This window comes from Rhinolophus hipposideros, assembly GCF_964194185.1.
Source record: "Rhinolophus hipposideros genome assembly, chromosome: 20".
NCBI lineage: Eukaryota > Metazoa > Chordata > Mammalia > Chiroptera > Rhinolophidae > Rhinolophus > Rhinolophus hipposideros.
In genome coordinates, this window is record NC_138066.1 from 25,275,239 (window position 1) to 25,301,296 (window position 26,058).

At 37.1% G+C, this 26,058-nt stretch overlaps 1 protein-coding gene across 4 annotated transcripts in view; it reads right to left on the minus strand.

Moving 5' to 3' along the window:
* Positions 1–15,755: 15,755 nt before the first annotated feature.
* GDPD1 (glycerophosphodiester phosphodiesterase domain containing 1) overlaps positions 15,756–26,058 on the minus strand; it is a 44,598-nt gene continuing 34,295 nt past the window's right edge. The window contains exons 8-11 of one of the 4 annotated variants that reach the window (XR_013991854.1): positions 23,658–23,717; positions 18,263–18,314; positions 17,059–17,273; positions 15,756–16,092 (exon numbers count right to left, since the gene is read on the minus strand). Coding sequence is in view for 3 of the 4 variants with exons in the window: in XM_081027444.1 (XP_080883570.1) it covers positions 17,151–17,273; positions 18,263–18,314; positions 23,658–23,717 (235 nt within the window). In the remaining variant the exon portion in view is untranslated. Of the gene's footprint in view, positions 17,274–18,262; positions 18,315–22,674; positions 22,769–23,657; positions 23,718–26,058 lie in introns of those variants that run through there. The other 3 variants (XM_081027444.1, XM_081027445.1, XM_081027446.1) reach the window with 3 other exon arrangements.

A 26,058-nucleotide genomic window follows, 5' to 3' on the forward strand; every position in this document is an offset into this window, starting at 1 on the left:
AAGAGTTGTTGAATGAACATATAATAATAAACTCTGTGCACACACTTATAAAGAAAGTTGGCTATTGTATCTCACGTTTTCTTCAAGCTGTGGTGTTGAACAAAATGAACCATTTTGTCCTTGGCCTCTCATTGCTTTGGGGAAACTGCAGCAGCAACACTTGAGACCTCTGCTCAATCTCAGGAATAGAGCATTCCAGAACAGAGTGGCCCCTAGTCCCCTCTCTGAGCTTAGGTCAAAGGGCAAGTATTCAGTGAAGGCCCCGCAGGAAGATTCATTTCTGATTCCAGCTTACTGGGTTGGCCAAGATCAGATAGGCCTCAGGCCAGTATGAGCAGAGTCCTGTTTACAACTTTGCTCATCCTCCTTATTGCCTCTTCCTGCAGCCCTCCAGTCCTCCTCCTCCTTGAAGTGTTTTTCAAAGATTGCTGACTATGTGACAAGAAAATACCAAGCAAAATCCAAACAGGAATGTTCTTATTTACACAAAGGAAGCTATTTTATCTTCATTCATTAAATTCTGAAAGAAGTTCATAGATCCCTAGCTTTTTTCCCCCTCATTGCAAATATTAGATTCACTAAATTATCTGCAAATTAACTGAAAAATGTTGTTGTCCACCCAAATACAGAGTTTCCGTAATTCGTTTTCTCTTTTCCTGCTCTTTTCAACTTGAAGTTTTAATGAGGATCTACCATGTACCTCATGTGGGAAAGAGAGAAATAGCAGAGGTGCATAAGATGAGCTTCCTGCACTCCAGAAGCTCAGTGTAATAAAATACACTGAGTAATAAATACTCAGTGTAATAAAATAATAAATAATAAATAATAATAAATACTCAGTGTAATAAAATACTCAGTGTAATAAAATAGTTTTGTTGTACATGACTGCAACACCCCAAGGAAAAGTGAAATTTATATATCTACACTACACATTGCAGACAGAAAAAAAATGTAAGAAATCTTGGCTGCCCTGGACAGTATTTACTTTTTTTTTTTTTTTAAGACTTTATTGGGGAAGGGGAACAGGACTTTATTGGAGAACAGTGTGTACTTCCAAGACTTTTTTCCAAGTCAAGTTGTTGTCCTTTCAATCTTAGTTGTGGAGGGTGCCATTCAGATTCAAGTTGTTGTCCTTTTCAGTCTTAGTTGTGGAGGGTGCAGCTCAGCTCCAGGTCCAGTTGCCATTGCTAGTTGCAAGGGGCACAGCCCACCATCCCTTGCGGGAGTCGAAACCGGCAACCTTGTGGTTGAGAGGATGCGCTCCAACCAACTGAGCCATCCGGGAGCTCAGCGGCAGCTCAGCTCAAGGTGCCACGTTCAGTCTTAGTTGCAGGGGACGGAGCTCACCATCCCTTGAGAGGAATTGAACTGGCAACTTTGTGGTTGAGAGCCCACTGGCCCATGTGGGAATCCAACCGGCAGCCTTTCGGACTTAGGAGTATGGAGCTCTAACCGCCTGAGCCACTGGGCCAGCCCGACAGTATTTGCTTTTTATGACGACAACGAAAATTCCAACAAAAGCATTTTGTAGTCTATGCTATCGTTTATGATCTTTTAAAGAATGTTGCCTAAATAGTCTCAAGACATAAAGAGCCAGAACCCTACTAGTCCTCCAAAATATTAAATACAAATGCACTACCAGCTAAGAATGAAAATTTCCTGTGTCTACCATAAAAAAGTAAGGAACCACAGAGGAATAAGTCAGGTCTCCAGGTTCTCTCCAAGTTCAGATTATAAATATTAATCCTCATGGTGTATATCCTGAGTTTTGCCATCAGAAAACCTCGGTTTGGATACTCTGCAATTTATTGGTCATCAACCTTGAGCAATTCTCAGAATTCTCTGAGCCTGCTTCTTTATGACTACCTCAAAGGACTTCTACAAGAATCAAGGAAGGTAATATATATAAAAATGCCTTAGAAATAATAATTCCCCATCAATCCCCTCAGAGAGACTGCATCTTATTCCTTATTAAATCTCCAACATCTAGGACAGTGCCTGGTACATAGAAGACACTGTTGCGGCTGCTCACCTAATTCATGAGGCAGGTAGAAATACAGAGGAAGTTTTATTAAAGTAAGAGAAGGGTCGGCTGGGCAGAGTCTGCTGGAGACTACTGCCTTGAGTCCTAGTTTCATCTGAAGTTGGCAGGAGGGGAGGGAGGCAAAGAAAACTTTCAAAAAGTCCCAAGCTAAATTACACTTGTTAAATCGAATCATACCAGAGGTCCAAATCTCAAAATAGAAGATTTAGTGCCACCATTACAATCCCCTGTCTTATCATACCTTACTATATATTCTTTTGAGATACTTTTCTACGGAGAGATAAATAAAAACATGCATTTTTACCAAAATGAGATTTTATATACATGTTGCCTTATAATCTGCTTCAATTTAATGATCTCTACTTAGTTCAATAACTTTTCATCTCATTTAACACCCACATACAAATTTCACCAATCTCAAAATGACCTTTACAGCTGGCTTATCAAAACCAGGATTTAATCCAGAACCATGCATCTGAGGATTATGTCCTATAAATCCCTTAATCTTGAAGTGGTAACACAGTGGAGATCTTTATTTGTGCAGGAAAGTTATTGGGGCTCCTCCTTCAGTCCTTGAGATTTTGCTCCTAGAGTGAACAATAATGTTTCCACTTTGAATTTGAATGACTATATGTCAGGAATGTCACTGAAGGCATTCCTACTACACCTGGCAGAATCTCAGACTTTACCCTAAACCAAATGCCAGTTGCACAGGAAAGTAGATGTCAGGTAGCAAAATATGAACAACATTTCAAATAGAATGTAGAAGGAAGAACATGGAGCAAGTGCCCTCTACCTGCTCCTGCAGGAAGATGTAATGAATGTCCGCAGAAAACAAGGTACTGACAAGGTTACAGGATTTCTGTTGCTCAGAGATTTTTCAGGAATTGGTGCTAATAATTAGTTTCAAGAACCCAAAAGAATGACACCAGAAAACCAAAATACAGTAACGCTCATTAACTTTTTTGTTTTCCTACATAGACGACACTGTCGCGGCTTTTCCTTCGAAAGCAATTTGCCAGGTTTTTAAATTTGTTTTACCAGAGCTCAGGTTTAGATATTATTCAAATCAAATCCTTGGTTTGTAAGAAAGTTTTCACAGTTGAATGGGGGAGCAATAAGACAAAGCAGTATCATGAAAATCCTTCGCAGTCCATTGTTGTATTCTACACTATATTTTCACTAATGCTGGAAAATGTCCTGTGAATAGAAAGATGACTTTGGAATAACTAAATCAACACAGATTAGATGACAAAATGAAAAAAGTAAGCTATAGAACAATATGAATAGTATGATATTATTTGTGATAAAATGGAATGGTTTGTTCTTGAAAATACTCTGAACACATGGCAGTCAATTGTCATCTTTGGGATGTGGAACTGGCTGAAGAATGAGAGATCCATTTTTTACTCTACATATGTCTATAATTTTTGGATTTTAAGAACAACATTTTTACCCTTTGATGTTTCCGGTAGACCAGAAAATGTACTGAAAAAGTAGTATAACACAGACACTAAAAGCATACTCATTAATAAAAGGTAATCATTTTAATGGTGGTATCAGAATAGGACTCTAGTGCAACAAGATGACTATTTTATCAGGATTTTCTTGTATATTAGAGGTGGACAAAGCAGCACAGCCTATGGAATTTAAGTTGCAAACCAAAGTGGGCATCCAGGAGCTGAAATGGGTTGCTCTCCGTGGTTATGAGAGCTCCCAATCGCAGAAAGAACATTAGAAAATAAATGCTCTTCTATCAGGGATAGAACTATTCCTTTTTGGGTAAGTTTAGAATAGATGATCAATAAATGCTAACATTCTAAAAATATTAAAAATCTAAAATATTTTCATTAACCCAAATTCTATCTATTAAAGATAGATGAAATAAACATTTATCTTCCCATATTGTCAAAGTCCTATTATAGTCTTCTAAACAACAAAAGTAATTTTTTAAATACACATAACATAAAATTTACCATCTTAAAAACTTTTTTTTAAAGTTTTGAGTGGACTTTTAATAAAATGTCAGTTGGCCAATTTTACACACGTAAGCTTTCTTCATGTTTTGTTTTCAAATAAGTAATTTCTGCTTTGGCAGTACAGGTCCTCCTGGTAACTTCTGTGGATGACTCTATAGATGGAAAACCCTAATTATCCACCACACCAAAATTATCAAATTTATTTTGAGCTTATTTTTTAACCACATTTTTTACTGAATCCATCTTAACCATTTTTAAGTGTATAGTTCAGTGGCATTAAAAATATTCACATTGTTGTGTATCCACCACTACCATTTATTTCCAGAACTCTTTTCATCTTGCAAAACTGAAACTCTAGGGCCGGCCTGGTGGCTCAGGTGGTTGGAGCTCCATGCTCCTAACTCTGAAGGCTGCCGGTTTCAATTCCCACATGGGCCAGTGGGCTCTCAACCACAAGGTTACCACTTCAATTCCTTGAGTCCCGCAAGGGATGGTGGGCAGCACCCCCTGCAACTAAGATTGAACACGGCACCTTGAGCTGAGCTGCTGCTGAGCTCCCTGATGGCTCAGTTGGTTGGAGCGCGTCCTCTCAACCACAAGGTTGCTGGTCCGCAAGGGATGGTGGGCTGTGCTCCCTGCAACTAGCAGTGGCAACTGGACCTGGAGCTGAGCTGTGCCCTCCACAACTAAGACTGAAAGGACAACTTGAAGCTGAATGGCACCCTCCACAACTTAGATTGAAAGGACAACAGCTTGACTTGGAAAAAAAAGTCCTGGAAGTACACACTGTTCCCCAATAAAATCTTTAAACAACAAACAAACAAAAAAGAAACTGAAACTCTATCCATTAAACAAAAGCTCTTCATTCCCCCCATCCCACTCCCTGGCAACCACCATTCTACTCTCTGTCTCTATGAATTTGATGACTCTAGGTACCACATATAAATGGAATCATACATTATTTGTATTTCTGTGTCTGGCTTCTTTCACTTAACGTAATGTCCTCAAGGTTTATCCATGTTGCAGCATATGTCAGAATTTCCTTCCTTTTTAAAGCTGAATAATATTGCACTGTATGTACACCACCTTATGTTTATCTGTTCATCTGTCAATGGACTCTTGGGTTGCTTCCACCCCTTGACTATTGTGAACAATGCTATGAACATGGTGTGCAAATATCTTGGCAAGTCCCTGCTTTCAATTCTTTCATATATGCACCCAGAAGTGGAATTACTGGATCATATGGTAATTCTATTTTTAATTTTTTGAAGAATCACCCTACTATTTTTCCATAGCAACCATTCATTTTACATTCCCACTAAGAGTGCATAAGGGTTCCTATATCTCTACAACTTTGCTAACACTTGTTATTTTGGGGATTTTCTTTTTTGTGGTAGCCATTCTAATGATTGTGAAGTGGTTCTAATAACTTTTTAACACAAGTTATTTGGGTGACGTTATTCCAGAAGCTGATGAATTTAGAAAAAGACAACTTTTTTCCTGAGGAAAATGTTGCCATAATTCTCAGCATTTCCAACCTGAATCAAGAAGTATTTTTCTCCTAAGATGGTATCATTTATCTAAGTTTTTGATAGGTTAAATTCAGATTGCTGCTAGTGATTAATAGGACTGGATGTACCCTGTTACATTTTGCAAAGCCACATCAATATTTCTTATTTCAGAATCACATGATTTAAACATGATGACTGCAAAAATATACCCAAGAAAAAGGGAAGTGAATTAGCTACAGAGGAGAAGGCACTGGGAAAGAACCTGTAAAAAAGTTATATAGTTCATCTGAACTTTTACTTAAGTACACAGAACTATAGCTTCATCATTGGTAAGCTTTAATATTTGACTTTAAACATCACAAAAGACAGAAAAGATGAAACTCTGGATTTTTTAAAAGTCAAATTTCTTTATTTTATAATATGGTTAAAATGGTTAGAATGAGGAACTGAAAAACAAATCCTCCATGTAACACTATATAACAGTTGGAAGAGGCCTAGCACTGATGTATATTAAATACTAATTTGTTTAAACAAAAGTCTTACTTGGAAGAGGAAGGAAAATACATGAGCTAATTTGATTCCTTTTAACACACTCTTCCCATGATCGTATTTAAGAAGGTCAGTGACAAAGGTTATGGAGAAAGAACTAGCCTGTGAACAGCAGTGTTGTGCGGTGAAAACAGCTTTGAACTTGGTTTCTGAAGAACTAGGTTTGTCACCTTACTAGCTGTGCAATCTGTGAGTCATTCAACCCATCAGAGTTTCAGTTTCCTCATTAATATATCGGAGATAACATCACTTACTTCATAGGACTCTGGTAAATATTAAATAATAGGTGTGATACCAAGTAGGGTCAGAGTATCTAGTTATTTTGTAGAGATTAAAACATACATCCTAGGGTTTTGGAGAGGGTTTCTCAAGGAGTGATTTCAATCAGAATTTTTCATATTCCCTCCAGAAATATATTTTTTCCCCATCTCAGTAAATTGCCCATCATCCAACTACCCAGTTGGATAAGCCAAACCTACCAATTAACCTAGAGATTTTCCCCCTTTCTTCACCCACCAAGTCCATTTGTTCTACTTCTAAAATATATCTCAAATCCAGCCATTTTTTTGGTCTCCACTCCCACTGCCATATCTGTTTCCATCTTGCCCCTTTCCAATCTATTTCTACTCAGCAGCAAGAATAATCTTTAAAAAAATACTACAGGGCCGTCCAGTGGCCCAGGTGGTTAGAGCTCCATGCTCCTAACTCCAAAGGCTGCCAGTCCGATTCCCACATGGGCCAGTGGGCTCTCAACCACAAGGTTGCCAGTTCAATTCCTCCAGTCCTGCAAGGGATGGTGGGCAGCGCCCCCTGCAACTAAAATTGAACACAGCACCTTGAGCTGAGCTGCCGCTGAGCTCCCGGATGGCTCAGTTGTTTGGAGCGCCTCCTCTCAACCACAAGGTTGCCGGTTCGAGTCCTGCAAGAGATGATGGGCTGTGCCCCCTGCAACTAGCAATGGGAACTGGACCTGGAGCTGAGCTGCGCCCTCCACAACTAAGACTGAAAGGACAACAGCTTGACTTGGAAAAAAGTTCTGGAAGTACACACTGTTCCCCAATAAAGTCCTGTTCCCCTTCCCCAATAAAATCTTTAAAAAAAAATAAAGCTGTAAATATATATATATATATATATATATATATATATATATATACATATTATATATATATATACATATTATATATATATATTTATATATATATAATATCTCTCATCTGCTTAAAACCCTTTAATGGCTCTTTTTTGCACTTAGAATAAAATGTGAATTCTTTACCATGGCCTGCTGAAAAGGCTCTGCATGATCTGACGCCTGCCTAGCTCTTTAGCCTTATGCTGCACCTCCAGTTTACTTTGCTCCAAGCACACTGGTTTCCTTACTGCTCCTTGAAAAGGCCCAGCGCTTTCCCACCATTTGCACGTGCAGTTTCTTCTGCCTCAAACACTCTTCCTTCAGGTTTTATCTCATACTTCCGGCTGAAATGTCACATCCTCAGAGAAGCCTTCCTTGACCACTAAATCTAAAGTTGCCCCCTACCCCCTTAACCCTCTATCACATTATAATTAGCCATAATTAAGTTGTTTATTGTTTGTCTTCTCCCAAAGGTAGGAAATGTGTCTTGTTACCACGGTATCCATAAGCACCTTGCCCAGTGCCTGCCACATGGGGCACTCAAATATTTGTTGAATTAATGAATAACTAAGAGAATTAATGAAAAGAAAGGTGAAAGAAAGTCTCAAAAATCTGTATTTGGGCTAGCTTCCCAGGTGAATCAGTAAGGGAAAAGCAGGAAACAGATGCATACTCAAATTATAACAATTTGAGTATTGTTTAATAAGAGATCATTTACAAAGGTATGAGGAAACCACAAGGATAATAAAATGCCCCAGGACTAGTAATAGCAGAACTCTTACCACCCATAGGCCAGAATGGAGAAAAGTTGGAAGCTGTTACTGGAACCAAGAGGGAGAAGGTCCTGGAGACAGAACCACCATGAAATAAGCTTGCCCTTCAGTCAAGGGACTCAGCCAACCCAAAGTGATTTTATAGAGAGGGACCTGAGAGAATCAATGCCAGTCTCCCTCTCCTCTCTCTCTCTGATTTCATGCTAGGAATCCCCACTGGCCAAATAGGAAGGAGAATAGGACTAGGGATAGGGCTCAGATACCATTTTTTCTGTAAGGTTTTATTTCTTCCATTAGAAAAGACTAATACATATACATACCGAGGGTGCCAAAAAAATGTATACACATTTTAAGAAAGGAAAAAACTATTAAAATTGTAATACTCAATATATACCGATAACAAAAGATGAATACAAGTCATGTGTATACATTTTTTTGGTACCCCGGTATATGTAACTCTGGATCAGGTTTTACATTGTTAAATGATTACTGTTCTCTTGGGTACTGAACTCTTTCCTTTGAGGCTCTGGATTGGATATTGCATGTGTCTTTTTATATAGCAATTGACATATGCCAGAGCAATGATGGATTGGAATCCACCCCAAATCCAAGCATAATGAGTAAATTTTGTTTATATACTTACCGTGTTTCCCTGAAAATAAGACCTAGCCAATCAGCTCTAATGCATCTTTTGGAGCAAAAATTAATATAAGACCTGGCATTATATTATGTTATGTTATGTCATGACATGTCATATCATATCATATCATACCAGGTCTTATGTTATACTAAAATAAGACTGAGTCTTGTATTAATTTTTGCTCCAAAAGATGCATTAGAGCTGATTGTCCAGCTAGGTCTTATTTTCGGGGAAACACAGTACCAGTTATTCCTATTCAAGCGCGTCGGATTCATTTAGCTAAACTAATTACAAAGAGTGGAACTAATTCTTAAACTGACCCTCAACTAACTTCAAAATGCTTTTTATTTTTGTATGTTGAACACTTTTTACAATTAAAAAAAAGGTATGTTTTGAAGGTAAAACTGACAAATCTTAAAACAGAAAAGGCAAATAATGAAGGAGCCAAAACTATAAATCAGGTATTTGGAAAGTCAAGCCTGGAAACTTACTTACATAAAATTTAGAAAAACTTTTATACTTTTTCTGCATATACTTAAAAAAAAACACACAAAAAAACTATGAATCCAAATAGCCACATTTGGAACACTTAGTTATCGTTCAATATTTTTAGATTGAACCTGCTCCTACTGTGGGCTTGATTTTGGAAAGTAAATCTCTTCACAACTGCTTCTATGCACAGAAACCTTTTTAAAAATAGACACTCCCTCAAGTCTTTTGTTCGCATAGTCACACACTGATGCTTAGATGTTCCAATATCTAATATGGCCACAGTAGACTTGATAACTCAAGTCATTTTTTTTCATCTTTAGAAACTTACACAAGAACACCAACAGATCTCAAGCTCCTGTGTGTGTGAATTGAACATTTCCTTTTGTTTCATACCTGGATGCTGTACATATATTTTGGATCGTGTATTGTGTTTGTGCACTTATGCTTTGATTCATAGCATAAGTGTTATGGAGTTGATTTGCATTGAACACAAACTGTAAATAAAAATAAATGGCTGAAAGAGTAAAAGAAGAAGGAGGAGGAGGAGGAGGAAGAGAAGAACCAACCACACCAATTCTAACCAGGAAAACTTGTAAATTCCCTCATTTCCGTTTCATCTAACAAATGGGAATGTGATATCAACTTATTGTAAGAGACACATGAGAATGTATGTAAAAGTGAATGAAATCTAAATATTTATGTAAATGTGACATTATTTTTCAGCAATACCCAAACTTTCGAACTTACTTTCACTTGAATCTTAATCTGAATTTAAACATTTGAAAGGTTTTTTGTTTTTGTTGCTGTTCTTCTCTAGCAATCTACAGGCTTGCTTAGCATAAGCTGCATGTAAATCTCCAAGTAGATAACTTAGGAAACTAAGAAACAAACACACATCAGCTTCTTTCTGACAATTTCTGGCCACAGCAGACTTCCTTCCATCTGAGCCCTTCCATGGTCAGCTACTAGCACTTCTTCTCCAACTCTGTCAGGTTTCCTCAGTTTATCCTTCCCATCTCCACCTCTGCCACTTTGACCCCCATCCCCACCTGTTATGAACTGTGCCCCCCACCCCAAATTCATAAATTGAAGCCCTAACCCTTAATGTGACTTATTTGGAGATAGAGCCTTTAGGGAAGTAATTAAGGTTAAGTGAGGTCATAAGGGTAGGGTCCTATTTCCATAGTACTAATGTCTTTATAAGAAAAGGATTAACACCAGATATCTCTCTCTCTCTCTCTCTCTCTCTCTCTCTCTCTGTATCTCTCTCTCTCTTTCTCTCTGTCTATATCTCCCTCTCTCTTCTCTACATACAGATAGAAGGCCATGTGAGGACACAGCAAGAAGGTGCCGTCTGTAAGCCTGGAAGAGAGGTCTCACCAAATACCAACCCTGATGACACCTTGATTTGGAATGCCAGCCTCCAGAACTGAGAAAATTAATTTGTGGTTTAAGCCACCCATCTGTGGTATTTTGCTATGGCAACCTGAGGGGACTAATACATTTGAGTTCTTCTATCCTCTCTCAAGTGCAAAACATCCCAGTTTTTTATACTGCCATTCTGCCCTGGAGTATAAGAAAAAAGATACTGCTTTCTTCTCTTCTCTCAACTCCTGATTACCTACCAATGAGACCAAAAGCCCCAAGGAGGACAGGAATTGTTCTGTACGGTTCACAGCTGTAACCCAGGTGCCAGGCATGGCAGGCATTCGTAAATATTTGTTGAACAAATTACAACCCATTCCATCTTGAACGAGACCTTTGCTCACATGTCCTCTCTCTCCAGTATCTCCAATCTGTCTCCACTACCTCCTTCTCATTTTCACACATTTACAAGCCTCCCCATTTAGAACACAACTCACTTGATACTGCTGCCTTTTCAAATGTCCTGGTTCTCCAGTTTCTTTGAATAAGTGGCTGATTTTCACTAGCCTCATTTAGTACCATTCAGTCCTCTTCATCCCTTTGCAATCTGGTATCAGTTCCATCAACTAGAGAGATGAATGAACCTCAGTTAAGGAGACCTCCTTTTACACCAAATGTAATCATCCTATCCCAGCCCTTGCCTTCCTTGATCTTAATGTCCTATTTTGGACAATGCTGATAACCACTTTCTTTCTTCAATTCTCTACTTTGGTGGTGTTGAAGACACTGTATTTCCCTATGTCTACTTCTCAGACCGTACCTTCTCTATCTCCTTTGGGCATATTCTAAGGATTAACTCTGTTCACTCTTTTTCCCCACTCACTTCCTTCAAGAATGTTTTTATTCTCTTAAATTACCAACTCTTTTGTTGATGACTCTTGATTGGGTTGATTGGTTTCATTTTATTTTTATTTTTTTGCATTTTTTTTTTTTATTGATTGGTTTCATTTTAAATACAGAATCTCAGGCCTCAAATTAGCCCTCAGAACAGCCGAGGACCCCCACTATGTTTCTCCAATAGATTCACATTCCCACTCCCTAATATGACTCTGACAAGCCTTCTCTTTCTTCAAACCTTCATACCCCTTTCACCATTCCAAGTTTTAGCAAAGACCTTGGCTCACCTGTCATTGAGAAATTAGAAACCTTTAGATGAAAACTCTCTAACCTTCCCACCACCAAAGCCACAAAACCCTGCTTTTGTATGCCATGATTCTTTTCATTTACAACAGAGACACAGTGGTCCTTCCCATCAAAGGTCATCTATTCACTTACGTTCTACCCCTCTCTTCTTTTTTTTTGAGTAAAAACCCCCAAAACTATGCATTGTAAAAAAAAAAAAAAAAAAAGAAAGAAAGAAATGGACCAAAAAATTAATAACAAGTAAATGTCTTTGAGTTGTGGCGTGATGAATACTTTAAAAAGGTCCAGATCAATTTCTGGATCATATTCAAAGCAAAGCCATAATCCCTCTTTCCTGATTTGCTGGAAAGGAGTGGCTAAGCTGGAAATCTGGACTCCTTGGTCAACTCCAAGTTGGCAGTTAAAAGTTTCTCTCCTCAAGAAAGAAACTAAAATTTGGAGAAGAGACACCTGTTAATGCCCTGGACATCAAACAATGCTGTAGTAGCTAGAAAGGCCTTTATTTTAAAATTATTTTGTAAAAGCATTTATTTCTGTTAATTGTAGAAAAATTAGAAGAACGTAAACAATTAAAAATAAATCACTCATAATTCCATCATCATAAAAAAATTCGCACAATTAATACTTTTGGTACATATCACTTCACTTTTAAAATAAATATGTATAAATATTTTTGTTTACACAGCATACAGTTCTATGCCTTAGTCTTTTCACTTAATGTCTCATGTCAGTAGATAAAAAAGAGTAGTATTTTAATGATATCATTATATAGACCTATCATAACTTATTTAACTAGTCCTTAACTAGTCCTTTAATGTTGCATATTTAGGTTTTTTACAAATTTTCACTCTGCATATGTATCTTTGGGTACTCATCCTATGATTTTCTTAGAATATTATTCCTATCTTAATTAAAGGATGTATTCAAATTGATCCTCAAAGTGTTTTGCCAATTTATATTCTCTCCAACAGTTCATGAATGCCTGTTTTCTCCATGCCTCTCAACACTTTCACTCTTGCCCATCTGAATTAGAAATTGGTATCTCACTTAATTTTTGTAATGTATAGATTTTTTGATTACTAGGGAGGAAAAACATTTTTTTTCTTGCTAACTGTTTACATTTGTAGATTACTTGTTCTTATCTTATGCTCCTCCCCCAACCATTGATCATACTTGAAAAGTTTTTGACCAGAAAGAAGGACCACAAACTCTTGAAGAACTGATTGAATGCAAAAAGCTTAGAGAGAGTTAGGAAAGGAGGGATGAAGGAATGGAGGAAGAGACACATCAAAGATTATAAAGGCAAAATAATATTTTTGGTAGAAAACTATTTTAAATCAAACTTTATGGAATTGATACATTAAACAGAAAAAAAGTGGAGCAGTTCTGGTCAAATTGGGAATGGGTAACCTGCTCAGCCTGCTCTTGGCATAACTATCCCCACTCACCCAGCAGAAGCTGTCTATACCCTGTCTTGTTATTGTAGGACTTCAAGAAACTAAATTTAAAACTACTGGACAAACAAGACCAATGTATTTGTGTTCTTTTCATGAACGATACAATGAGTTAAATTACGGCTGTTTTGCTAGAGTTCTCTGCTTTTCAAAGAAAAAGGCCTAAATGAATGGGAAAGTATATTATCATTCAATTTGATCATAGTATGAAGTATACTAGTCACAACATAGGCATTTGGTGGCAGAGCAACCTATTCAAATTGCAAGTAGAATACCATACACAGAAGGAACTAACATCACCTCTAAATGGCTAGCTCTGCAAATTCATACCTACAAAGTATATATGAGACTCCTAAATCTATTCTTCCAGAACCATCCTTTCATCCAAGGGCTAGTATACCCAAAGCATAGCCACTCAAATGTCTATCATTTCAAAGAGCACCCATACTTATCATTTTTCTCCTCTCCAAGTTCCCCATTTTCTGGCCTCTTTGGAGTTAGCAGTGACTTTCCCTTCCCCTTTTAAGCTGTAGTCACCAACTCTCACTAATTCTTCTCTTACAGAGACACAGAGTCAAATGTTTCTCTACTTACACTGCCACTACTTTCATCTGGACCCTTATTACTTCATGTCTGGATTGCTGCAAGTCTCTCATCCTATAGACTATTGCCAAATTAATTTTTATGCAAGCTAATGTCAGTTGGCTCTGTTTAGCCTTCTGACCTGGTTTCTGGACTGTTTTCTGGTCTAGGTTTTCATCTTTATTTCAGAATAGAGTGTGGGGGAAGAAGAAAGCTTCCTTTAACCTCAAGGTTCTTTCAGCTGGTTTAATAATTAAGTCTACATGAGACAGACTACCAAGAGAAAATAATCAAATTTAATACACACATATGTATGGGAAGCTCACCTACATGAGTCAGAGACCCCACATACATGACAGGTTTAGGGACAGAAAGTTAAAATGAGGTATATATGGCATTCTGAACTAAGGATGAGGTAAGTCACCTTGGGACTTCAGAGAATCACTGCAGGACAATAAGAAGAGCAGATATTCAGGAATGAATAGTTTGCCCTGTCACATAGATAGGTCAAAAAAGGTTATCTTTGATAATATTATGGGCCCCTAATTCAAATTCTTCTAGGAAGTTGTAGGGGCACAGTTTCTCTTGAGCCCATAGGATCTCAGGTGCCTTTAGCTCAAAATAATCCTCATACCCCAGAGGCACCTTTTGGGGTGACTCATTCTGAACCCCGACAATAGGATGATCCAACTTTCCAAACATTAGTTTGTCACAGTGCTACACAAAAGAGGCAGAAAAGCTAAACATCACTAGTGGCTTTATGAATTGTCTTCTGATCTCCTCTTTAAACTCTCGAATCTGACTGCTTTAGTTCTGACCTTGTTTTGATGCCTGATCTCAGACTGCTATTTACATTTTCCTTTTGGTACTAAAATGATTACATCATGTTATTGCCTAGCAGTTTTGATTCTTGTTTTTAATGTCTCAAGTTTAGCCATCTACTTAAGACATAAAACTTTTAGTCCAGAACACTCTTCAACCTGGTGCTCTTCAATTGGCACTCTTACCTGCTGCAGATTCTCTGTTGATTTTTTTTTAAATGCACCTTCCCAGGGCTACCATGGTGCACAACTCTAAGCAGAATCATTCACACTGTATTCTACGTTAATGGTTTCCCATACATATTATAATTTATGTTTTATGTTCTCTTATCCCAACTCAACAGCAGCCATTCTTTCTTTACAGCTGTGGCCACTAGATGCCCACCAAATGTCAGGGCCCTACCCCAATTTCTAGAATCAGCCCTGGCCAGAAATGAGATGTTTAATGGGACTAAGTACCAACTTACCCTTATTAATTATAGTCCAGTGCTATTACTCAGTTTTTCAGTTCTAGTGAGCTTCTTTCCAAGAGTTGGGTCCTAGTTCTGGTTGATATCTTCTGTCCTGTTTTGCATTGGTAACATGTCAATGCTACAGAGAAGCTCTTACTACACTTCAGTGTCAAAACTCCCTCATGCCAATTGCTTCCTGAAATAAATGCTTGCCAACTGTAGTCCAATTGCCATGTACTTGGGATACTATTAGCATGCTGGACTAGACCTATAGGTGGTCCTGTCAAATCTAGGGCCAGGCTTATCCCAAAAGAAAGGTTTAATCACATCTTTTGACCACCTCTCTAGCCTTACCCACCATATTTAGCTCAAAATGAAAGGATAGTTAACCTCTTATAAAACGTGATGCCCCAATCAGGAAAGCAGTATTCAAATGTTTTCTGATAATATCTACTCTCTTGCTATAGATACTATACCTTTATTAAGTGAATTTAAGTTACCTTGACTATAAAATTATCACACTTGTTAAACATGACTTTTTAAACATCTTTACCATACTGGGTACTTTATCTTCTACTGGATGACACAAAATATATGCTGGTCCTATAATATGAACTGCTCTGAATCATAACAAAGCAAAATTTGGGAAGAAGAAATAACAAAAAGAATTATATCAAATATGATCAAAATGATCTCTAGTAACCATAACCATAAATTATAATAAGTAAAAATGAAAATGACTGATTTAATGGATTACCTACCGAAGTTATTTGTTCAAATGTCAAGAAGCAACTTCTTTACCATAAAAGAGTTTCCATATTTTCTTTTATTTTCCTTACTCTAGAGAGAAATCTCAGGTGCATTTACTCATCAATTCATCACCTCAGCAAATTCTGCAAAAAAGTATCTATAAAGCATATGTGAAATTACAACTGCAAAAAAAGAGAAAAAACAATGAAGAACCCTTATTTTGTTCTGGGAAAACTTTATTTCAGTTTAAACAAAAAAGCAAATGTTACTTATGTCATCCAAGGACAGGTGGGAATATGATCATCATTCATAGCTGTAAACTGGCAAACTCCAAATGAGAGATGTGATCTAGGTTAAAAGACATTTATTAGTCCAGATTGTATTTACCTCCCAAAAAGATTGCGAAAATTAGTCAAAAAGATTACAAACAGATTTACATGAAGTCACATCAGAAAAGCTGAGATAGTGAAGGCTAATGGTTTGGGAAAACCTGTTTCCACTTAGTACTCAAAAGAACAAAATTCTTAAAGATGAGGAACAGGTTTTTAATACACTATAAGTATTAAAAACAATGATATGTACTTTTTATCAGTTTCATATGATTATTAGGATTCAAGATGTTATTTAAAATCTAGATGTAGGCCCAAACACAGTCATTGACAAAAATGGAAAATTTACATTTCTTTAAAGGAAACAAAAAATATGACTATTTGGTTCTTGTCTTAATTTACAATTGATAAGCGCAATTCTAATATTTATCAAAAAAAAAAAAAAAAAGACATGGTAGCATTGTCACGCACCTGAAGATTCCAAATAGAATGTCCCCATTAACAACAGCAACCAAGAAATCTCAGTCTACAGATTTTATTTCTGATTAAGTAATAAACTTTCAGTTATTTCTTTGAGTCTGCCTTCTGTTAACAATGTACTCAGATAACATCATTGACTTCTGAGCTCTCCTTCCACTATATTTTTCCCTTTTAACTAAGATGTATGTAGAAATAACAAGACAACTCAGAATAGCTATAATGGCCTTCAATAATTTTGTTTTACTAATTAGTTGACTTATTCCGGTGAAGGCTAATATCAAATTATCCAGTAGTCTTTGATTTCAGAATTACTTAGAATCACATACAGAAATCTTAATCAATAATCTTCTACTTACATCTTATAACCAGTTATCTTTCTAAACAAACTATTTACAAATGCAAAATATGGAACATTGTTTAAAATAAATATACAATATATAGTTTCTAGATTCTCAAACAGGCTTAAAAATGAGGTAATAAAAACTTAATTGATTAAACTTTTTACCATTCTGGAAATGGCTTAGGAAAATGATGGTGAAAATTCTTTTTCTTAGGTCTTTTTATGTTTTCTTTGAATGCTTCTGAGTACTTCCTTTTCTATGTTGAAAAATTGTGTAAAAAATCCTTAAGCTTTGTTGGATAGTCTGTCATCACCCCAGTTGCTCCCAAATCAAAAGCTCTTTTGTATTCTTGTTCTTCATTTAATACCCAAATATACACCTAAAAATTAGAAGCATGAGAAGTATGAGAAGAAATGTTAAGATAGAAAATTATTTTTATAATAGCATTTATCCACTACAATCTCAGCACACTTAGAAATAATCTTTTATACTTGAAATTTTAAGAAATCATTGAACCCTTTAAAATATGCCATTTTGCTCATTAAATATGCACTGTCCCACACCTGTGTCTTTAGCTATTCTCAATTACACATACGAGGTATGACAATTAAGTTCGCAAACTCATCCTAGAAAAAGTGTTACATACCTCATTGCTGAATACCACTATGGTCACCTTCGAAGCACTCCCCTTGGGAAGCTATACACTGATGCCAGCACCCAGTCCACCATTCAAAGCAATTTTGGAACTCTTTTTCTGGAATGGCCATCAGATCTGTTGTCGTATTACCCTTGATGTCCCGAATGTCATCAAAATGTCTTCTTTCAATATTTCCTTTATCTTCAGGTAAAGAAAGAAGTCATTGGGGGCCATATCAGGTGAATAGGGAGGGTGATCCAATACAGTTATTTGTTTACTGGCTAAAAACTCCCTTACAGACAGTGCCGTGTGAGCTGGGGCATTGTCGTGATACAAGAGCTATGAATTGGTGAAAAATTCAGGTCATTTTCATCTTAACTTTTTCACGCAGCCTTTTCAGCAATTCCAAATAGTAAACTTGGTTAACTGTTTATCCAATTGGTACAAATTCGTAATGAATAATCCCTCTGATATCAAAAAAGGTTAGTAACATCATTGCAACAAGTTCGCGAACTTAATTGTCAGACCTCAGTAAGTGGACTCTAGTTACTGAAATGCCACTGCTTTCTTGTCAACTGTAAGGAAGAAATGAAGGTCTTCGTATGTGAACCAGTAAAGCAGAATCATCAGAGTTGGGACCAAATTAAGTCAGTTAAAAGTTATTGCCCATTATATTTGGGTTCAACTGGTAAACTATGCTCTTTCCAAAATGCATTATTCCAGAAATTTACCTGAATGCCTCGGGCAGTGAGGTGATCAAACAAAGCTTTTCTCATTAGTAAACTAGAAAAGAAAAGCAGAACAGATTTTAGTACTTCTCAGCCCTACAAAGGACGAAAATTAGTCCTTAGTCCTAATTTAGTCAATTTAGAATTTATAATTCCTGGTTGAATTTAATCCCAATGCTTCAGCAACACAAGCAATGGCCTCAAAGAATAATAGCTGCTGTGGATGCATTTATATCATAACTGCTGGATCTCTTTTCATTGCTGGCTGCTTGCTGGTGAACAACCAGAACCTTTTTTCTACTCCTTGCTGCCACTAGATCCTTAAGAGACCTTTTATTGAAGCAGCTCAATGGCTTCCTCATTCTCTCTGCTGGAGCCATAATGAGAGTGAGAAAGAGCAGAGAAGTCTGTGTTCCTAAGTTTGCAAGTTAAAATGAGGCAGTGAACTTGAGTCAAGTTCTATAACATCATAGTTCATTTACAGAATGAATTAGTCTTTTGTGAGCTATCTTAGAACCTAATGTCATTTAATTACACTATCCTACATGTATAGGAAAAAAGCATTTTTTTTTAGTTCCAAAAAACCAACTTCAAAGTGAATTTTTTAGAAAACAAATCACTTGAGCAAGATGGGAACTAACTGTACTAGAAACTTATGTATAGAATTCCTAGTCTGTTTATATTTACTAGAATGATTAAGTAACAGAAACTGAAAATCACACGCATTTAACATCAGTTAAAAATGTGTCCTTGAAAACTAGAAATTAAATCAGGAATAAAGCAAAAAACCCCCAATAAACCCTCAGGCACAGAAAAAGATGAAACTGGTTTTCTATCTCTTTGAAAGAGGAGTTAAATTAAAAATGTTGTAACTAAGGACTATTAATTAAGCATTCAAGGGAGGAAAGTGGGGGAGATACAAGATAGGGGAGTAGTTATATACTGGGCCTGCTTCCTTCTGTGAACAAATTAAAATTACAACTAAATTATAGAACAGTCAACCTGGAGAACGATCTGAAATCTGGCTGAACAGAAGTTTTATAACTAAGGTTATAAAGAAGCAGCCACATTGAGACTGGTAGGAGGGGCAGAGATCCAGAACTGGCTAACCCCAAACCTCCATGTGGCAGTTGAGAACAGGGAGGGATATCTCGGCTGCAGAGGTTCTCTCCAAGGGGAGAGAGGAACTCCAGCCCCACACCAGCCTCCCCAGCCCAGAGAATTAGTGCTGGGAAGAGGAGCCCCCACAATATCTGGCTGGGAAAAACAGTGGGGAGGGGATTCCAACCATGCGGGTGGGATGGAAGGTGGCAGGAAACCCAGGTGTCCTCTTAAAGGGCCCAAGCACAGACTCTCTCACTCCCAGGCACTCACCTTGGGCTCCAGTGGAAGGAGAGTAACTCAGGGGGTGTCAGAAACATACGAGGGGTAGATTGAGTTGTGTGGTTCGGGAGAAGAGCTGGAGGACAGTCGGCATTTTCCCTGTGAGGGGTCCTTCTCCCGTGCAGACGATAGGCTTACGCCATCTTTCCTGTGTTGAGCCCTCCCACTACACTTCTGGCCACATCTGAATCTGATTCATCTAGTGAGCTCCACAGCTCCACCCTGCTGACTCACTGGGACCCCACCCCACCCAATACTCCCAACACTCGAGGTACTTTCTCCAAGAGCAGCCAGCCCCAGCTGCATTGCACTCTTTCTTGGAAAACTGTCAGAATCCCATAGACTCCAGACAGGTGGCGAATGGCCTCGTGCTGAGACTTTTGCTGAGTAGCTTCAAGCTCAGCATTGGCATCAAACCAGAATTTACTTTAACCTGGTGACTACAATTCTTCCCACTCTAGTTTGTCCCTGTGACCTTGCCTCACCCAACTGGGATACTGCACGAGGCTTTATCAGAGGCTGAACCTTAAGGGAGCTGACAGGTGGCCATAGGCCTTGGGTTTTCCTGGCATTATGTGTAGCTACCCTAGGCCTAGTACTAATGGCAGATATCCTCAGTTCACAGTGTGGCCTCTCCTATGTGCATCCAGGGTTAGCACAGGCAGCAAACAACCGCAGATCACTTTGTAGCTCTTATCAGGTAGTGCCCGATTGGTCACTGGCAATGGGTGACCTGGGCCTGTACTGGAGTCCCTTGCAAGAAGCACCAGAACCAACATACTTGGAGTTTTGCTTCAGACTACAGCAGAGCACCGCCTAATTAGCCCCACAAGTGGCATACACAAAGGGCGGTCTTAACGAGCACCAGAGCCCACTGGGACAAATCCCACTCAGTGAGGAAGCCCCCCACACAGCAGCCCGTAAGCTGAGGATGAAGGAAAACCCCACAGCCACTTAGCCTGAGGGTCAATCCCACTCACTGATATGCCAATAGCAACCAAGGCTCAATCCTAAGGGACACTCCTAGAGCAGGTGACCAGGAAGACTGTGCCACTGGGCCCCACAGGTTACCTACTACATAAGGCTACCTGGCCAAGACTGGGGGGCATAGCAGATCCACCTAATACATAGAAGCAAAGAGAGAGGCAGCCAAAATGAGGAAACAAAGAAATATGTCCTGAATAAAAAAACAGGAGAAAACCCCAGAAAAAGAAATAAATGAAATGGAAGCAAGCAAACTACCAGATACAGAGTTCAAAACAATGGATATAAGAATGCTCAAAGGAAAGAGAAAAAAAAAAGACTACTCAAGGAACTCAATGAGAACTTCAACAGAGAGACAGCAAGCAGAAAAAAGGACATAGAAATCTTAAAAGAGAACCACTCCGAAATGAAGAATACAATAACTGAAATGAAGAATGCACTAGAAGGAATCACCAGCAGACTACATAAAGCAGAGGACTGAATCAATGATTTAGAAGACAAGGTAACAAAAAAACAAAACAAAAAACAAACCCCAATTGGAAGAGCAAAAAGAAAAAAGAATCCAAAAAAAAAAGAGGATAGTTTAAGAAACCTCTGAGACAACATCAAGCATAACAACATTTGCATCACAGGGGTACCAGAAGAAGAAAGCAAGGGATTGAGAACCTTTCTGAAGAAATAATGACTGAAAACTTTCCTAACCTGGTGAAGGAAATAGACATACAAGTCCAGGAAATACAGAGAGGCCCAAACACAATGAACCCAAACAGGCCCACACCAAGACACATTATAATTAGAATGGCAAAGGTTAAAGACAAAGAGAGAATCCTAAAAGTAGTAAGAGAAAGGCAACTAGTAACTTATAAGGGAGCTCCCATAAGAATATCAGCTGATTTCTCAACAGAAACTGCAGGCCAGAAGGAATTGGCACAAAATATTCAATGTAATGAACAGCAAGGACCTACAACCAAGATTATTCTACCCAGCAAAGCTATCATTTAGAATCAAAGGACAGCTAGAGAGACTCCCAGACAAGAAAAAGCTGATGGAGTTCATCATCACCAAACCAGGAATGTTAAAGGGATTTCTTTGAGATGAAAAAAAAAGTCAAAATTATGAATAATAAAATGGTAATGGCCACACATCTATCAACAATTACTTTCAATGTAAATGGATTAAATGCTCCACTCAAAAGACACAGGCGGGCCGAATGGATAAGAAAACAAGACCCTTACATATGCTGCCTACAAGAGACCCACTTCATTTTGAAAGACATACATAGACTGAAAGTAAAAGGATGGAAAAAAGGTATTTCATGAAAATGGAAGTGAAAAAACAAAAAATCTGGGGTACCAATACTTATACTAGACAAATAGACTTTAAAACAAAGGCTATAACGAGATAAAGGACCCAGTAATCCCACTTCAGGGTATTTATCTGAAGAAACCCAAACACTGCTTCGAGGGGACGTGTGCATCCATATGTTCATTGCAGCATTGTTTACAATGGCAAAGATGTGGGGGCAGCCTGGGTGTCTGTCAATGGAAGAATGGATAAAGAGGACATGGTACATATATACAATGGACTATTGCTCAGCCAGGGAAGGGAATGGGTTCTTGCCACCTGCGGAGGCATGGATGGACCTGAAGGGTATTGTGCTGAGTGGAGGGTAAGACAGAGAAAGACAGATGCAATGAGAGTTTGCTTATATCTGGAATCTAAAGAACACAATAAACAAACAAAACAGAAACAAACTCACATATACAGAGAACATTTTGATGACTGACAGATGCCCGACAGAAGGGATTAATAAGTACAAATTGGTTGTTATACAGTAATCATGGGGATGTAGGGTATAGTATAAGGAATATAGTCAATAATATTGTAATAACTACGTATGGTGTCATATTGGTATTAGATTTGTTGGGGTGACAGATGGGGGTGTTGGGAAGCAGGGTGTAAAAGGTGAAGAGAGGAAGAAGTACAAACTGATAAGTACAAAATAGTCATGGGGACGTAAAGTAAATCATAGGAATATAGTCAATGATATGGTCATAACTATGTATAGTGGCAGGTGAGTACTAGGCTAGTCAGGGGATCACTTCTTAAACTATATAAATGTCTAACCACTATGCTGTACACCTGAAATTAATATAAAATAATATTGAATGTCAATATTGTAATTGAAAAATTAAAAAGGGGGTTAAGGTGAAGGGGAATAAAAGGTTCAAATCTCTAGGTATAAAACAAATAAGTCACGGGGATACAATATATAGCATAGGAAATATAGTCAATAATATTGTGATAGTGTGGTACAGTGTCAGATGGTTGCTGGACTTATCATGGTGATCATTGTTTTAGGCATATAATTGTTGAATAACCATGGTGTACCCCTGAAACTAATATAAGGTTGTATGTTAGCTATATTTTAATAAAAATCTTTTTAAAAATTGAGCATTCAGGTTCTATTTTAAAGCAAAAAACAGCCCAGTAACTTTGTGTTTTTTACCTAAAAATAAACTCAACATATCTTAGAAATTAAGGCATTCTCTTCAAAGTACATGCCCACCCCATAGATAGAACTTCTTTTCTGCTGCTGAGCTTTGGTGCAGATTTTACTGAGAAATGTGCCATTAGTAAATATACATTTTACATATACTATATTGTTATACACACTTCTTTTCATCATGTTTTTGACTGTAGGCTATTGGAAACAGCAAATAAGTAGAAGGGAACGGTTATATATCTCAGCTCTGTTACCAACTAGCTAGATAAACCCATGTAACTTTGGGTGGGTTGGTGCTCAGTTTTCTCCTGAAGCTAATATGAGATCATCTCCCCAGATTCTTGCTAAGGCTTTGTGCCTGGTGATTAAGCTGGTTTTAAATGATTCATACACATCCATTTATATGGTAGCTATTCCACACATCCTTATTACAAATTACATGTAGAAAGCTTGCACTAAATCATAAGCACAGTATTTGATATAGCTAAAACAATAACTTGTATATCAGGAAACTAAAATTCTTACATATCAGAAAGCCAGATGAGAAACTTTTGACTTCTGGACATGGTGTGTGGTTCTTTTAGCCTGAGGCAAAATAAAATTTAAATCATAAATTAGAAACAAAGGAATAGATCAGTGTGACAAAATAAAATAAGTTCAAAATAAAAAGTGTCTTGCATTTGGTATGTGCTCAAAAATATTTGTAAAAGGACAAAAATAAATTAAAATAAAGCCTGTGTGGGTTCTCCATTTTCATTGATTTTAGGCTAACTTTTTGCTACCACTATTCAAAGGTAAAAAAAAAAAAAAAAAGGTTATCTTTCCAGGGCTAATGCCTCTTTTTTGGTGAAGCTTCTTTCTCTTGCTTTGTCTGCTATAATTTAGTATATAGTAGGCTTAAACATACAACCAAACTTTATTATGCATTAAAATATTTGGGGTAAAAATAAGACTAAAAAATAATTTAAAAGCATGTTTTTCTTCCCCTTTCAATATTTAGTTTTCTTTTTTTTAAAATTAAAGTTTATTGGGGTGACAGTTGTTAGGAAAGTTACATAGATTTCAGGTGTACAATTCTGTATTACATCATCTATAAATCCCATTGTGTGTTCACCACCCAGTCAGTTCTCTTTCCATCACCATATATTTGATCCCCTTTACCCTCCTCTACTACCCCCTCCCCCTTTTCAATATTTAAAGACCTAAGCCCTGTACTTATTAATTATCTTGTCTATTGGAAGAGGATATTTGACTTTTAGACCTACATTGAGTTCCTTCTTCAATCTCTTTGACACCTAGAGCAGCACAATTATGGGTGTCATTTACTGTACATTGTGTCTGTAGAAAATCTCTGATTAGCCTCTCTACTATGATGATTTCTCAGCTTCTTTCTAAGTTTACACAAAGTGATTTTCAATCTCCCCAGATCTTCATTTCTTGTTTTCTTTCAAACACCACCGATCTATATAATTCTTAATATAATTCTGAGCCTCCACACTTAAATTCATTTTTTATTAGAAACTCTCTCTAAATAAAATCCTTTTCTCCTAACTTTAGCGAAGGTGGAAAGTCCTGGTTGCAATTTCAGGAATCTCAGAGATTTAGTATCTCAAATAGCTAATTACTTCATTAAACACAAATTATATGTTGTCTTAGGAAGTACCCATTGTTTACCACTTTAAAAAAAAATCAAAACACGTATATTATATTCTACCCGACTTAATCCATAACCATTTTTTACAGAAAAGATTAATTCTGTGAAGTTTGTTCGTATGTCTATATTTCAATTATACTTGCTTCTAAAAGAAACACATAGAGATAATCTAGAGAGCATAACAGTCCATTCCAGGCTAGAGGAAAGCTAATTACTTTAGGAATATCATGTTTCCCTGAAAATAAGACCCAATCGGAAAATAAGCCCTAGATGATTTTTCAGGATGACATCCCCTGAACATAAGCCCTAATGCATCTTTTGGAGCAAAAATTAATATAAGACCTGGTCTTATTTTCGGGGAAACACAATAAATGGTTAGGAATCATTTTAATCTAGCAAATGAAAATGATTTCTTCGTAAAACAAGAAGTGATTTCTGTTCCTTTGTCTGAAAAACACAAAGACTGCTAATAAATATAATTGGGAATATTTAAAAATGCTCATCTCTAACTCAAATTGGAAAACAAGCATGAAACATAGATGTCGAGTACAAGGGTACTGACCAAATTGCTTTTCTTACCAATAGTTTCTAATGATAATTTTTCTAGTATTAAGCTTGACTTTTTAAAGTTCCGTTTGGGGATGAAAAAGTTTTCACGCAGGTGAATTCACATTTAAATGACATCTCCAAGAGCTCCAAATTCCTTTGTGATGACTCAGTTATTATAAATTTACAGCTAGAAATCACCTTCTAAGGCTGCAGGATCGTGAGATAAAGTTATCTTTCTTTAATAATAATGATAAAGATAATTTAATAAAATTTATTAAAACTTTAAATTTTTATTACATTATCTATAAAGGCTATCAATAAACAATAAAATCTATCATTTATTGAGTGTTTTTTTGTTTGCCAGGCAATGCTAAGTGTTTTATATATTTTTATCTTTATAGTAAGCTAGTATGTAAAAAGCAAGGCTTTGTATCCTGTAGAGAAGTTATATAAATATAAAAGTATCTTATATACACTAATTATATTGTTTTTTTATCCCAGAGGGTTTTTTTGGGTCATTGTTGTGGTGGCAGTTGTTTTCTTCCCAAATGTATTAATACTAGTGGTGAATTTGGAGTTTAATGGAATTTCAGCTATGTATAGTTGTCAATGAAGTAGAAAAAAAAATAGTTGGAGGGCAATTGCTATTAGATGTTAGAATAAAATAATTATTAAGCTTCAACAATTAAGTTTAATTCTTTTTACCTGACTTCTGAGTATACA